The 14,073-nt window shown below is 34.5% G+C and overlaps 1 protein-coding gene across 7 annotated transcripts; it reads left to right on the plus strand.

The window, feature by feature from the left end:
* Positions 1-4,756: 4,756 nt before the first annotated feature.
* Positions 4,757-13,299, plus strand: LOC131612002 (uncharacterized). Of its 7 annotated transcripts, none has more exons than XM_058883813.1 (9): positions 4,757-4,875; positions 4,953-5,020; positions 6,675-6,748; positions 7,901-8,524; positions 9,245-9,383; positions 9,466-9,744; positions 9,830-9,931; positions 12,020-12,409; positions 13,032-13,299. In XM_058883813.1, the coding sequence occupies exons 5-8, from the start codon at positions 9,273-9,275 to the stop codon at positions 12,188-12,190; spliced, it is 663 nt and encodes a 220-aa protein (XP_058739796.1). In that variant the 5' UTR covers positions 4,757-4,875; positions 4,953-5,020; positions 6,675-6,748; positions 7,901-8,524; positions 9,245-9,272; the 3' UTR covers positions 12,191-12,409; positions 13,032-13,299. The 7 variants fall into 7 exon arrangements, with proteins under 7 accessions (XP_058739796.1, XP_058739801.1, XP_058739797.1 ...); XM_058883814.1 differs by having other exon boundaries at positions 4,764-4,880; XM_058883818.1 differs by lacking the exon at positions 6,675-6,748.
* Positions 13,300-14,073: the final 774 nt, after the last annotated feature.

Here is a 14,073-nt window from a genome sequence, read left to right on the forward strand (position 1 = left end):
ACATAAACACCTAAAAAAATACTTAAAATAGACATAATGCAATATAATCAAGTAAAAATGATAACTTAATTTATGTTAATTGATCCGAATATGCTATGTATTTTCGTGTTATCAAACTCCCCTACACTTGAACCTTTGTTTGTCCTCAAGCAAATAATCAGCGTGATAATCGATTAAACATAGGCAAATGCATGAAAAAACTCAAATTGTACGTAGTTGCGAGGTATTTTCGTTAGAACAACAAAAGCTCAATATCAACACTAAAGGTACAGTAATGACACTAAACAACCCCCCTTATGTAAACCAGCTCGAGCCACGCTATTATAGCTTAACCTAATTCTTTTCGCTCTACTTCTCCCGTTTCCATTCGAGCGCAATCACATTAAGATCTTTATCTTTACACCCACATAGTAGAGTAGCCGGTTAGGGAATATGATCCTTTTAAGTACGGGGGTTCTGGCACATATATATGGTAACCCTCCTTTTATTTACCTTATTGCAAGTTTGCGAGGGATCGGACCGTAGTCCGCCCTACCAAGTTCATTACCAGACACTTCTGAACCAACCAGCAACATGTTTCTTTGTTATATTTTATAGGTTCCACATCCGTTGGATTAAATGACCGGGTGAGGGCCACCTAACTTAATTGGTGCATTCCTTATTTTCTTTTAGTAAAGCATGCAATTTTATGGGATCATTCACTTATGTTCATCGACTCTCAACGTAGTTTGTGCTTAAGACGGTGTCGAGTGCTAATATAAACTACTCACGGTTACTTTAAAACTAAAGCTTAAGATATCGGTATAATAGGTACTCAAATCGGTCTCGCGTATTCCGGGGGGGGTAGTTGTCAAGATGGTATCAATTTTTTCGATTTTTCTTTTTGATTTCTAACACATCATAAAAGTGAGCAACCAATATACTCTTTGAGTGTGTCAAGTTACGCATCTAACCAGTGAAAATTTTTGTTATGGCTTAAGAAAGTGAGAAAGTCAAATAATAAACGAAAATTTGCATATAAGAACTTGATAGTACATAAATTGTTTATTTAAGGGAAATAGACAGAAATGTAAATCTAATTAGAAAGCGGTAAATGAAAGGGTAAAACTTCCTCTCCCACACTTAAATCTAACATTGTCCCCAATGTTTTGAAGTAATGTGAAAAGAAAGGAAGATAGTAACTAGGTGCAATCTACTCTGGCCCATAGTTATTAACCCTTCCGGACTATTTGTGCCTCCATATGATGATGTTGTTAAAGAGAGAATCGGTTTTTCAAATTCACAACCAAAAATAGATAAAAACTATATGCATCTTGAGCCATCAGTTAACCTATACAAACTAAAAAAAGGAGGTTCATGCAACCAATAAATGATAATTGAAATAATTCAATGCTAATTGGTTTGATATTTACCGTGATATGGGATTCAGTGTTGAGCAACGCCATCCTCTAATGACACCTTCAATAGCATCAGTAGAAATAGTTGTGACAACGCCCTCCCCCAATTGTTGCGCAACTTCCAAGACCAACCGTGTCTCATGATCCAAAATCTTAAGAGCAGTAAATATCGAAGGAAAACCCTCTTCGAATCTGACATCAATTACGACACCAATAAGCTAAAAGACATGTGGGATCGCTCCCTTACCAATGAACTCATCAGTGGAGGCGGAGATGAAAGAGTGGTGGAAACTGCGACACAAGTGGCGTAATCCTCGACGCGGTTAAGAAGGTAGCCGCAAGGAGAGGCATCATATTTAGAAGTGAAAATTCAAGTTTTCATCAAATGCATTGAGGCAAATGAAATATGATTTAAGGAGAAAATATGTTTAAATCCCCAAAGGAACGTGATTTTGATTTGCAAGTTTGAATGTGACTATTTAGTTTCCATTGTATTGAGGATAGAGAAAACTAATTTTCAATTGGAAAATTAAAAGTGGCATTTTTTAGAACAACTCTTCTTGAGCCAGCTTCTGCCATGAGTGCTATATTGGCCTGTTCTACCTCGGAATTTTCCTCTTCTGAGTCAGAGTCATCCCATGTTTCCATGAGACCATTCTTAGTTTTGAACATCTTCCTAGGCTTCTTGTCTTTCCTAAGCTTTGGACAGTCATTCTTGTAGTATCCAAGCTCATTGCACTCGTAACATATAACTTCCCTTCCATAACCTTTTCTTTGATCAGATGATGACTCAATTTTGTCCTTTGATCTTCTTGGTCTTCTGAACTTGTTCTCTCTATGTTTCCATAGCTGATTTAATCTTCTGGATATTAGAGAAAGTTCATCTTTGCCTGAGTCTTCTTCAGATTCTTCTGACTCTTCTTCTACTTGAAAAGTCTTTGTCTTTTCAGATTTATACTTTAGAGCCACATATTTAATTCTTCTATGAGGTTCATCTTCTTGAAGCTCAATCTCACGACTTCTTAAAGAACTTATCAGTTCCTCAAGACTGGTGTTGTTCAGATCCTTTGACAGTTTCAGCGTAGTTACCATTGGTCTCCATTTCTTAGGCATACTTCTGATAATCTTCTTAACATGATCTGATGTGGAGTATCCTTTGTCTAGAACCTTAAGTCCTACAACAAGCATCTGGAATCTTGAAAACATCATTTCCACATATTCATCTTCTTCCATCCTGAAGGCTTCATACCTTTGGATTAGGGAAAGAGTCTTTGTCTCCTTAACTTGAGCATTACCTTCATGAGTTATTTTGAGAGAATCAAATATGGACTTAGAAGTTTCTTTATCAGTGATCTTCTCATACTCAACATGAGAAATAGCATATAACAAAATAGACCTAACTTTGAAATGATTCTTGTAAGCTTTCTTTTGGTCATTTGTCATTGCACTTCTTGCAATTTGACACTGTTTGCATCTAGTGGATATTTGTAGCCATCAAATACCAGATCCCAAAGATCAAAATCAAATGCCATAAAATACGTTTCAATTCTATCCTTCCAATAGTCAATCTTTTTTCCATCAAACAAATGAGGTTTAGTCCTATAGCGCTCTCTATCGTTATTATCAACAGTAACATTGTTGGTAGGAGTTTCTGCAGGAGCAGCCATTTTTTTTCACACACTCTGGATCGGTATTGAACACTGTTAAGTGTCTAATAAAGATTCAAACTCTTTATCACCACTCAGAACCGGAGCTCTGATGCCAACTGAATCCGTGAAAAACACTAGACATGAGGGGTTTGAATAGGGGTTTTAACAAACAAAACTTGATTAAAAATCTTCCCTCTTTAAAACACAAACTCTTTACTCTTGATAATAACTATAGATTGCAAGAAGGATAAAACAAGGTATGTTTATACTAGTTCACTTGAGAAATTCCCAAGCTAGTCTAGTCCACCCGCCAAGGTGATTTCTCCTCTCTCAATCGAGGTCTTAATCCACTATAACCAAACTGATTACAAATGCACGGGCAACCGCCGGTGACCAACATTGCACAAGCAACCGCAAGTGACTAACTACAATGCACAAGTTACCCGCAAGTGACTAACCCTGCACAAGCAATCGTCTGTGATTGACTCTGCACAAGCAACCGCAAGTGCCTAACCCCTGCACAAGCAACTGCCTATGACTAACAAACTTTAAGACCCTCTAGTCCTAAACTTCCCAAGACTACTGATCAACAGGTCCCTTGAGGCAAAATCAAACAACAATTTGAATCAGAGTTTGTTTACAATATAAGTGCTTCTACACAAGCTGAATGTAAACGATATATTTCAAAACTAGACTAAGAGTATAAAACTATGAACAACTTTCTCAGATTGGATATGATCGTGAATTAACAGCTTTCTCTTTAGTCTTTAAGCCTTTTATATAGCCAATATAATAATATATCTCTTGGAGGGCAGACCTGGAACTTCTTGAAAATTGGCGACTTGAATGTAGTGGGAGATAAGATAGTACCCAACGTCCGTCCTTTCTGGATACAGTACAAGAAAAGCATGTTTTAGATGCAATTTTTTAACGTCGGCCCCGACTCCGACGCTATTAGCGTTTCCTTAACGTCTCACATAACCGACGCTAGCTAAGGAAATAAGCAATTGTTTTATTTTTTTTATATCTTTACTTTAGCGTCGGCCAACACCGACGCTACGACTGAAGCAGAAAAATTTCATTTCCCTCCACCAATTTCGTTTGCCTCCTTTACAATTATTGCTAAATAAAAAAGTTTAATTTTTACTCTAGCGACGGTTCTGGCCGACGCTACTCTTCGTGCGAAATTATTTCATTTGCCTCCATCAATTTCGTTTGCCTCCTTTTCATATATAAATTTCATTTTTTTTTTTAATTTTTTCATGGTAGCGACGGTCAGAACCGACGCTATATTTGGTGCGAAATTATTTCATTTTCCCCACCACTTTTGTTTTTTATTATTTTAAATAATTTTTATTTATTTATTATTAAGTATAAATTAATAAAACAAACAAAAATACATATTAAGTTGATTTTGAAAATAAAATTTAAACATAATAAACTAAAACTAAAATTATATGTTGAATCAAGATTTCAAAAACAAAACAATATTATAAATTTATAAAATAAAAGTAGAAGTAATATCTTATACAAATTTAATTTATAAAATAAAAGTATTTTTATAACTAAAATTTAATTTATAAAATAAAATTTTAAAATTAAAATAATAAAATCAAAATTATATCAAACTCAAATATATATTAATATTATATACTAAATAAAAAGCCATATGTAAACAAAATTGCCATTGAAATTAAAAAAAAAAAACCATTCTAAACAAAAAACCATCGTTTCTTCTTCTTCTGAAAAATCCTTCCATCGTTCTTAAAAACAAAAACCCTAAACAGCAGCAATCATTTCTTCTCATCGTTTCTCCATTCCATTTCAATGTGAGGTTCTCATCGTTTCTTCTTCATTCCATCGTTTCTTCGTTCCTTGTTTCAGTTTCATCGGTTCCTTGTTTCAGGTGTTTGAAGGTGATCGGAGCCGTAACGACGTGACCGGAGTCGTGACGACGTAATTCCTTTTTCTCAAGTAAGCTCTAGTTTCTTCTTTCCCTTTCCCATTCATCGGTTCTTTTTTCCGATTTGTTGTTTCAGTGAATAAGGTTCATCAGTTTTGCGTACCAGCATGTCTTCTAACACCAATAGCATCATACATGACAATAAGACCATGCTCACCCTCTTCAATCATCATCCTTTCACCCTCTTTTTCACTTCAACACCATCACACCCACTTTAACTTCTTGTTCTCAATTTCACTCTAATTCAACTAAACCCTAAGTTCATGGAAGAGGTTGAACCTTGCCTACTCGTCGAGCTGCGATTTGTTGATATGTTTGACTGGCCTTTTATAGAGTACAGTTTGTTCTAATTTGAGAGGCAGGTCTTCGGTGGGTCTGAAATTGGTTGTATTATTAACTTGTTGGTTAAGATTACCAGTTCCTTTTAGTACAGGTCTTTAGGTAGGCTTTACCCGTAATTTACATATTAGCTAGAAATTTTCCCACCAAATTTGGTATTTGTGATTAACCGTGATAAACCAGGAATTATTTGTGATTTGGTGTAGTGGTTACTTCATATACCTTTTTGCATATTACATATGGTTAACATAATCGTACAAATTCGTCACACTAGATTACTACGTTTTCAGTTTTCACTTGTGTGTTCTTTGAAACTTGTAGATTGATTATTATCAATCCTAAAATTATTTATTTCTGAAGTGGAACTTTTGTTGTTTAGTTTTGTCTGCATTCCGTTCATGTTACATTTTGCTTAGATTGTTTACCTTGTGATTGATCATATTTTGTTATTAGAAAGATTATGGTAGTACTCAAATATTCTGCATAACTAGGTTAATGTAATCTGCTATATTGTGATTTGTGCTCATTTTGACATGTTTCGTGTAGAATTTGGATGGTTTAGTTGTTGCAGCAGCTGAACTCTATAGTTCTGTTACTAGGATTTAGGATAGGGGTTGATTGAACTCTTTACCGGGGAATTTATTCAAAAATCATTCAACTGTTATTGAAATATGAAGCAGTGGCAGAAGTGTATCAGGGTTGTTGTAGGTATAATATGTATATCCCGATTATTAAGGTACAACCTAAGACGCGCTCATTGTCATTCATCACCCACCGACGCGCTCCCTGTGCTGCTAAGAGCCCAACCGTTAGTGATAAATTACATTGAAGCGCCTTTTCGTTCTATGTCTGCTTCATATATACTACCACTAACGTTTGCTTCACTACCACCGCAATTAATGCGCATGGAGTAACGACATGTTAACAAAATTTGAATCACTATTTATAGCAGCATATCAGATTTAAGAATATTTTATAATTTGTATGGTCACACACTTACGAGGGTTATCCGTTGAGCACGGGAAGTTCTTTTTTAGGCATGAATGAATGTTACTTCTGCAATACACAATGAAGATTAAGTTTATGTACTAAGCAAATGGTTGGAAAACATTATGTTCAAAGCACAGCGTCTTACTTCTTTGATATATACATACACACACATAAATTTAAGTAGTATATTGTATATTGTAGTAGCTACTGAATTTTCATGTGTTTTCAACGCAAGTTCGTTGATTTTACGTATTTATTAAAGTCGTTGAAACATTTTTACACGTGATTTAGGAGTCACATGACTTTTTTAATTTTGTTGTATTATACAAATTGCAGTTTTCAAAAAGAATCCCTAAATTGCAGTTTCGATTTCTTCCGTCTGAATCGAGAAGGACTTCATCATCATCACGGTTAGATTTCTTATGTTTTAGTTTCGATTCTCTTTACCGCGGTTGATAGTCATTGTTGATTCTGTTGGCCTTTTATTAAAGATTGTATAGCTTATCGCTTTTAAATGGAGAACTTGACATAGTCTGGTATTGGAATGCAATAGTAAGCAATCAACTGTGTGATAATTTGGCACTTATTCATGGCACCTGATACTTGAGTAGGAAAAGAAACACCAAACTTTATCCTACTAGCTAATTATTCTAAATGGTTCTACTAGCCAATTATTCTTATATGAAAAAAAACAAATCATTTGAACAACCTTTATCAGCACAACAAATCTTTTGAACAACCATTATCAGCACAACAAGTTTTGAACAGTTGTTCAATTGCTATCTATCTTCAGTATAGCATTTTTTTTTGGATTGAAAAAGGTCTTTCTAGAGGACGCGTGTGTTTTGTGAGTTTATATGTTTGTCAGTAACAGAAGAGAACAAATACAAAAGTAGTGTTCAGTAATAAATAACGATGATGAATGAGATGATAATGATGGAGAATAGTATAATGTTTTTTTTCTGAAAATTGATTGAAGAGAGAGTTTTGTGTTGTTTGTGATGGTGGTGGTATAATAAGTAGTGTTTGTTATTTTACTGTTCTAAGTTGATGCTGTTCTAGTAATGCGCTTCCGTTTTATTATACTCTTAACCAATTGCTATTATTAGATTGAAGATATTTTTAACTTTATTTTGAATAATAATCCTAAGATTATATTAGAAAATACTAGAAATTAATATCTAAAACTTGTTGAACAACCTCGATATTCAGTATAGCATATTTTTGTTACTAGTTGTTTGTGGGTCCAAACATATACTAAGAAGAGAATTATTGGTGGCTGTTAAAACTAATAATATGACTCTGTTTTTAATTTTGGTGTATACTAAGAAGAGAATTATTGGTGGCTGTTAATATTGGTGGCTGCTAATCTACCTTGTGTAACATATTTGACTCTGTTTTTAATTTCTTCCAATTTTAGAGATTAGTATGTAGAAAATGGATAAATCTATTTGAAATAGATAAATCTATTTGTAATATATTCCCTGGATTTAATCTTTCTTACTTTGAGAAATAGATAAATCTATTTGAAATAGATAAACTTATGTTTGTTTTTAATGTAGAAAATGGATCGAAGTTGGATGTATGATAGAGTTAACTCCGATAGGTATGGTTTAAAAGATGGTTTTGTTAGTGGAGTAGAAGATTTTGTCACTAAATCCATGAATCGACCACAATTTTTAAACGAGGGGGGATAAGGTGTCCTTGTGTAAAATGCGGTTGCATTATCTTGAAAACGCCTAATGAGGTCAAACATCACTTGTACAAATATGGTTTTTTGCCCAACTATTATACATGGATTGATCATGGAGAAGCGAATCAAAATGTGGACCTTGATGGTCATATTAGTAGCGGTAAGAATGCTGGTGGAGATAATACAGGTGATGAAGAACAATTTCATGCAAGGAATGAAATGGTCAACGACTCATACAAACCCAACCACCACTAGCACAGACAAACCCAACACCGCCACCTATTGATCAACCTCAACCATCAATCCCGACTTCCGAGGAATTCAGATTCATTCCTACCCCAGGATATACTCATCATGTTTTGCAAAGTCCTCCCCATCACACCTCGGAAGAGGACGTTCAAGAAGAGGGTGACCAAGCACTTTCTAACGAGGAACAACAAGAACAAGATGATGGGCAGCGACCGAAGATCTATATTGTGGAAGATACTAATGCGTAAGCACACTTTCTGTTCTATTTTGTACATTGACATAATAGAATCTGAATGTTTTTGAATTGGTAGAGAGTATAACTATGATTATGAGTTCTGATTAATTACTTTAATTCAATGTTTAGAATTTTGATTTAATAGAATCTGAATATGCATTTAACCTACAGTTTCTTAAATGTTACAATAACTATGATTATGAGTTCTGTTTAATTACTTTGATTCAACGTTTAGAATTTTGATTTTGTTTTTGTATCAGTGCTTAATTTTTCATCTCAATCTTAGTGTATTTAGAAGCCATAAAAACCTAGAAAGTGTATTCTTAACCGAGGTAAAAGTAATAACCTATATTGTAATTCCCATAGGCTTACTACCAGTAACATTGAAATTGGCATACTCAAAATACCAATAGGTTTCTCCACACAGTTTTTCCAGTAACTAATAATTAATAGAATAGAAGGTGGCTGTTAAAACTAATAATTAATAACATTGATATAAAAGATTGTTTCTGTGAAAATAGAATAGAAGGTGGCTGTTAAAACTAATAATTAATATAGCCTTTTTTCATAATGCTTACTGTCAGTTTAATATAGCCTCTTTTCAGAACATTTACATTGCTGTTGTTGGTGCTTTATGAGGTGAAGAAATGTCTAAAATTGACGTGAATGGATTGCTTTGCGTGTTACATATGTGTTTTAATTAACAAACATTTTTCCTTTGCCTCATAGGTTAAGTCCAGGCAACCTTGTTGCCGAAATGTGCAGAAAAGTTATAGTAAAGCTTTACCGGGGTACTTTTTATAATTATAGTGAGCTTAAACGCGATGAAAGACAAGCCGAGAGAAAGGAATGGTTCAACATGTTTAAAGTAAGACATGTAATTTCTTTTTTAGTATTTTGATTATAATGTATATTGTTGAGTTTCATTTATTATTTGTATATTTTGTCAGTCACTTGTAAGCTGGGACCGTTGCGATGATGCTAAAATGGAAGGCTTGTTTCATCAAAGGTGTGCTGCACGACTGCGTGATATATTGCAAAAGGCTAAAGATCAGGCGCGCAAGCCGCCTTGGATGGGTGTAGATACATGGGAGTTTCTTCTTGCAAAGTGGGAGACAAAAGAGTTCAAGGATGTCTCCAAACAAAATAAGATTAATCGATCATCAAGCAGAGGTGGGGCAGTCCATACGTCTGGTCGTATAGCTCACCATGATGTTGCACTTGAATTGGTATGTATTATATTTGTAATTGAAATGCTTTAATATAATTATATTCAATATACATTGTGACCATATATATTATCTTTAATTATAGGCTAAAAAACTCAAGCGACCCGCACATCCGGATGAGCTCTTCATTGCCACCCACAAAAAGAAGAATGGGGAGTGGGTTGACGAGCGTGCATCAAAAACACATGTAAGTTGTTCGTTTCATTTTCGTTTTGAAGTTTCTAAATTTGTGACTAGGAAGAAAATACATTATGAAGTTGCATGAGACATGTTAGTTTCATTTTCATTTTGAAGTTGCTGAATTTGCGACTAGGAAGAAAATACATTATGAAAAACATCAACAGCAACTCTAAAATTTGTTTCAAGTAGGCAGAGAATAACACCCAGCCACACTGTCAAAACAAATACTGTCAACGTCTTTCACTTAGTGAGTACACTGTCACACTGTCAAACAAGTAAGCAGCATAATTAGATGATCTTAAGCACATTTTCGAGAGTGTTGGTGAGTACTCGGACTACTTCTTCTTGGTGAGCAACGTCTTTCACTTGCTTTGGGCGACTGATAGAAATTGGAGATAAATTAGATATGGGAAAAATGGAAATTAGAGAAAGAAAATTGAAATTGAAATTGAATTGAAGAGAAAGTGGTTTTGTATAGTTGCTGGTTTTGTATATTAGATTCAGAAAAAAACAACTAGGAAGCTTATAAGTTATAGCAACCAAGAATAGCTTCAAGTCTCAAAATGAGTTATAAGTTATAGTTGCTTATACATTCAATCATTTTTTTCCATGCTTTCAATATTAGCTCAAAACTGTTCATTTTAAGAGAAAGGACATAATTTGAATGAATAGAAAGAAAAAGAGAAAAAGAAAGATTTTATCTTAGAATGTGAATTGGGTCACTTGGATTGGCTTTGTTGAGCCATTTAAAGGGGAATCTTTGTAAAAGAACTCCAAACACCTTAGATCACAATATGGTTGGAGTTGTTTATTGTTTAGCAATTTTTAGATAATTCTTTTTTTCTAATTTTAGATGTTAAAGTTGTCACATCTTAAAGTGTAGTGTGCATATACACTGTCAACTGTCAGATACATTACAAGACAAATCAAACAAGTACCCCATTTGCAAAATTAACACAGATTCAACATTTACTTTATGTAATCAATGTAGTTCAAATATACACTAAGTCATTAAGGATGGATTTTTTTCTTCCATATCCTATGTTCATAACAGTTGTGGTGGCAACCCTTCTCATATAGGTCTGTCTAATAAAAGTCTACAAAAAATTAGAGTGAGGCAGAGTGGAAATAATTTTAGGTGTGAGGCTAAAATCTTGATTCGTTGCGCAATTTTGCTCAAAGTATAGAAATAGGCACAGAACAAACAAGTAGAGTTTCACTTAGCTAGAAATAGACAATTCTGCTCCTCAAAGTATTAATCACCGTCCGATTCAATACGACGGCTATATTGCACAATTTCAAATATTTAATTTTATTTTCACATTACTTCTCATTTCTCTTGCTTACTTAAGACTTGAATGGTTAACTTTACATTGCGTAATGAGACACAATTCCGTACCGCCTAGCATTTCATTTTTAGTTCCAAACCGAATGAAATCTTCCGAGTTAAGGAGAACTACAATAGATTATAAATAGATTGTAAACATGATTTGAATTCCAAAATATTTAACACTGTTTCATATTCAAGACATGATTTGAATTCGGAACAGATACATACTATTTAAAATGCATTAACCATAAAAGTTACAGTGTGAAGTGTTTTGTAAGAGCAAGTAGCTGGAAACATATGGGGAAGAAGGCTTACAAGTAGCTGGAAACATATGGGGAAGAAGAAAACTTTAATAACACACGACATAATCATCATGCAGTAACTGTTGTCCTTTTAAACCAACACCTCAACTCTCCATTTGATACTCTTTGTGGTAAAACCAGCCTCTGTTGTTACTGAGCAATAACCCTTACTTTCTTAGAAATAATTATGAACTAGGAGTATGTTTGGTTTCCATTTGGAAAACTGAAAAATCATTTTGATCCAAGATAATAGAGTTCCTTTTGGTTATAAATAGAGGTACATTTATAGCTGCAAATCAAACTGCCATTAATTCTCATAGAGCTGCACAATTATCTTTGACACATCATTTGTACAGGAAACATCATTTGTAAAAAAATTCTCATAGAACATCATTTGTATTTTTAGTTAAAGTGTTATAATTATGGCACATTATCTTTGACACATTCATCTTATGTTGTACAGGAAACATACGCGAGTAGTGTTACACAAGCCACACAAAGTGGTGATGATGTCGATGGATCAACAAGAATACAAATGTGGAAAGAAGCTGCAGGAGGTAAAACACGGGGGCGGTGTTATGGAGCTGCACAATTAGCGCGCAACGTAAGATATGGAGTGAGCTTCTTGACATAGGTGTCAATTACAAACCCCAATAGAGAGGCAGATAACCAAGCCATTGAGGCTGCCAGAGCTGAAGCTGTTGCAGCACGTGAAGAAGCTGCCCTAGCTAATGCGCGGACAGATGAATTGGCAAAACAATTTGAAGATCTTAGGAAAATGTTTGATATGTTCCAGTCTCGTCAGGCAGGTCGACTTTCTACTTCGAGTGAACATTCTCATTATGATTATTCGGTACTTTTACTATTCCTTTGACTTTCATTTCTTTCATAGTTTATACTCGTTTGAATACTTTTTTTAGTAAGCATATTCAGAAGCTAACTTTTGAATACTGGTTTGAATACAAAGAGAAGATACTGGTTTGAATACTTTTACTATTCGGTGCCTGACAGAAGTAATAACCTTCAAAGAGTTCCTGAAATGAGTCACGCATCGTTAAGATTATCAAAACACATGGAAATTAGTTGAAAAAACAATGCTGGGAGCATCCAGGGTTTTATTATGCACACCTGAATGAGAATAATGTTTGCACCCAGTTTATGAGTATCTCGAACAAGTCTGCATATAAGAGAACCATAAGCATGACAAAACATTCTTATACATTTTATTTTCTCTACCATATTGATTAAACTTTAGATGATCACATATTTTGAAACATTCTTATACATTTCTAATACTGCATTGATTCTTGCAACACTTTATTGAATATTGTACTCCTTCATTTTGTTGAATTAATGTCAAGTTCTGACTCTATATAATAAAGTTTATTTTGTTAAAATTCAAGTATGGGAATATTAATACTGTTAGATTTTCTTCTCACTCTATTAATTTTACATTGTTTTTTTTAATGTTGCAGGAGGAAGAGGAGGATGAGGAAGATGTTGCTGTTGATGGTCATGATCAGGATCAATAGAGTTGATTTATGTCTAGATTGTGTTATGGTTTTCTTATGTCTAGTTTGACTTATAAGTAAACTTATTTTGGTACACCTTGGCATGTATAAGTAAACTCGTATGAGTATAAGATTGTGTTATAAGTAATGTTGAATAGGCTGTTTGTTTTGGTACACCTATGTTTTGGTACACCTATTTATGAACAGGATGTATTGTTCTGATGTTGAATTGTACGAGTATATGATTTTTATGTTATATGGATTTTAGATTACAATTTATTACTTTTTTTTCAAAACGATTAAATTATATTATTGTATCATATTTTATAATTTATAGGTGCAATCAAAACTGATTAGACAAAAAAAAAACAAATTTTTGCAAAAACTGGGTCGGAAAAAAAAAGGCGTCGGCTTCAGCCGACGCTACTATTAAAACGTAAAACCTCAAATTTACAACTATCCTATCATAATGAAACACGTGGCATCATGTTGCGACGCCACGGAGCCGACGCTATAGACAACATGTAATGTTGGTAAAAGGGAACACCCAACCATATGGTGCCACGTAGCATATATTAGCGACGGTGGGGGCCGACGTTACAGTTATGGGTCTAAGCTATGGACAACGAGTAGTGACCACTTAGCGTTACTTCTAGCCGGCGCTACGGTAGCGACGGCCTTACGCTACTGTTAGCTTCGAGGTGTTTAGCGACGGTCCCGACCCCCACACTAAGCCGACGCTAACAGCTATTAACGTCGGTTTTAAAGATGTTAGCGACGGTTTGTGACCGACGCTAAAGTGTTGTTTTCTTGTAGTGGTAGTGGAATGAAACATTTGTCTGTACCTTGTACCTCGTACTACATAACGTTATCTTTTGTTCTTCTTGAACTTCAGAGGCTCGCCGCATGAGTTGGAAGAAAAGAAAATAAGTTTTGGATCTTCAGAGCTTCAAGTCTTCAGAATCTTCAGAACCACGTCTTTAGAGTCTTCAGCACTTAGTCTTCA

This window comes from Vicia villosa, linkage group LG6 (genome assembly GCF_029867415.1).
Source record: "Vicia villosa cultivar HV-30 ecotype Madison, WI linkage group LG6, Vvil1.0, whole genome shotgun sequence".
Classification (NCBI taxonomy): domain Eukaryota; kingdom Viridiplantae; phylum Streptophyta; class Magnoliopsida; order Fabales; family Fabaceae; genus Vicia; species Vicia villosa.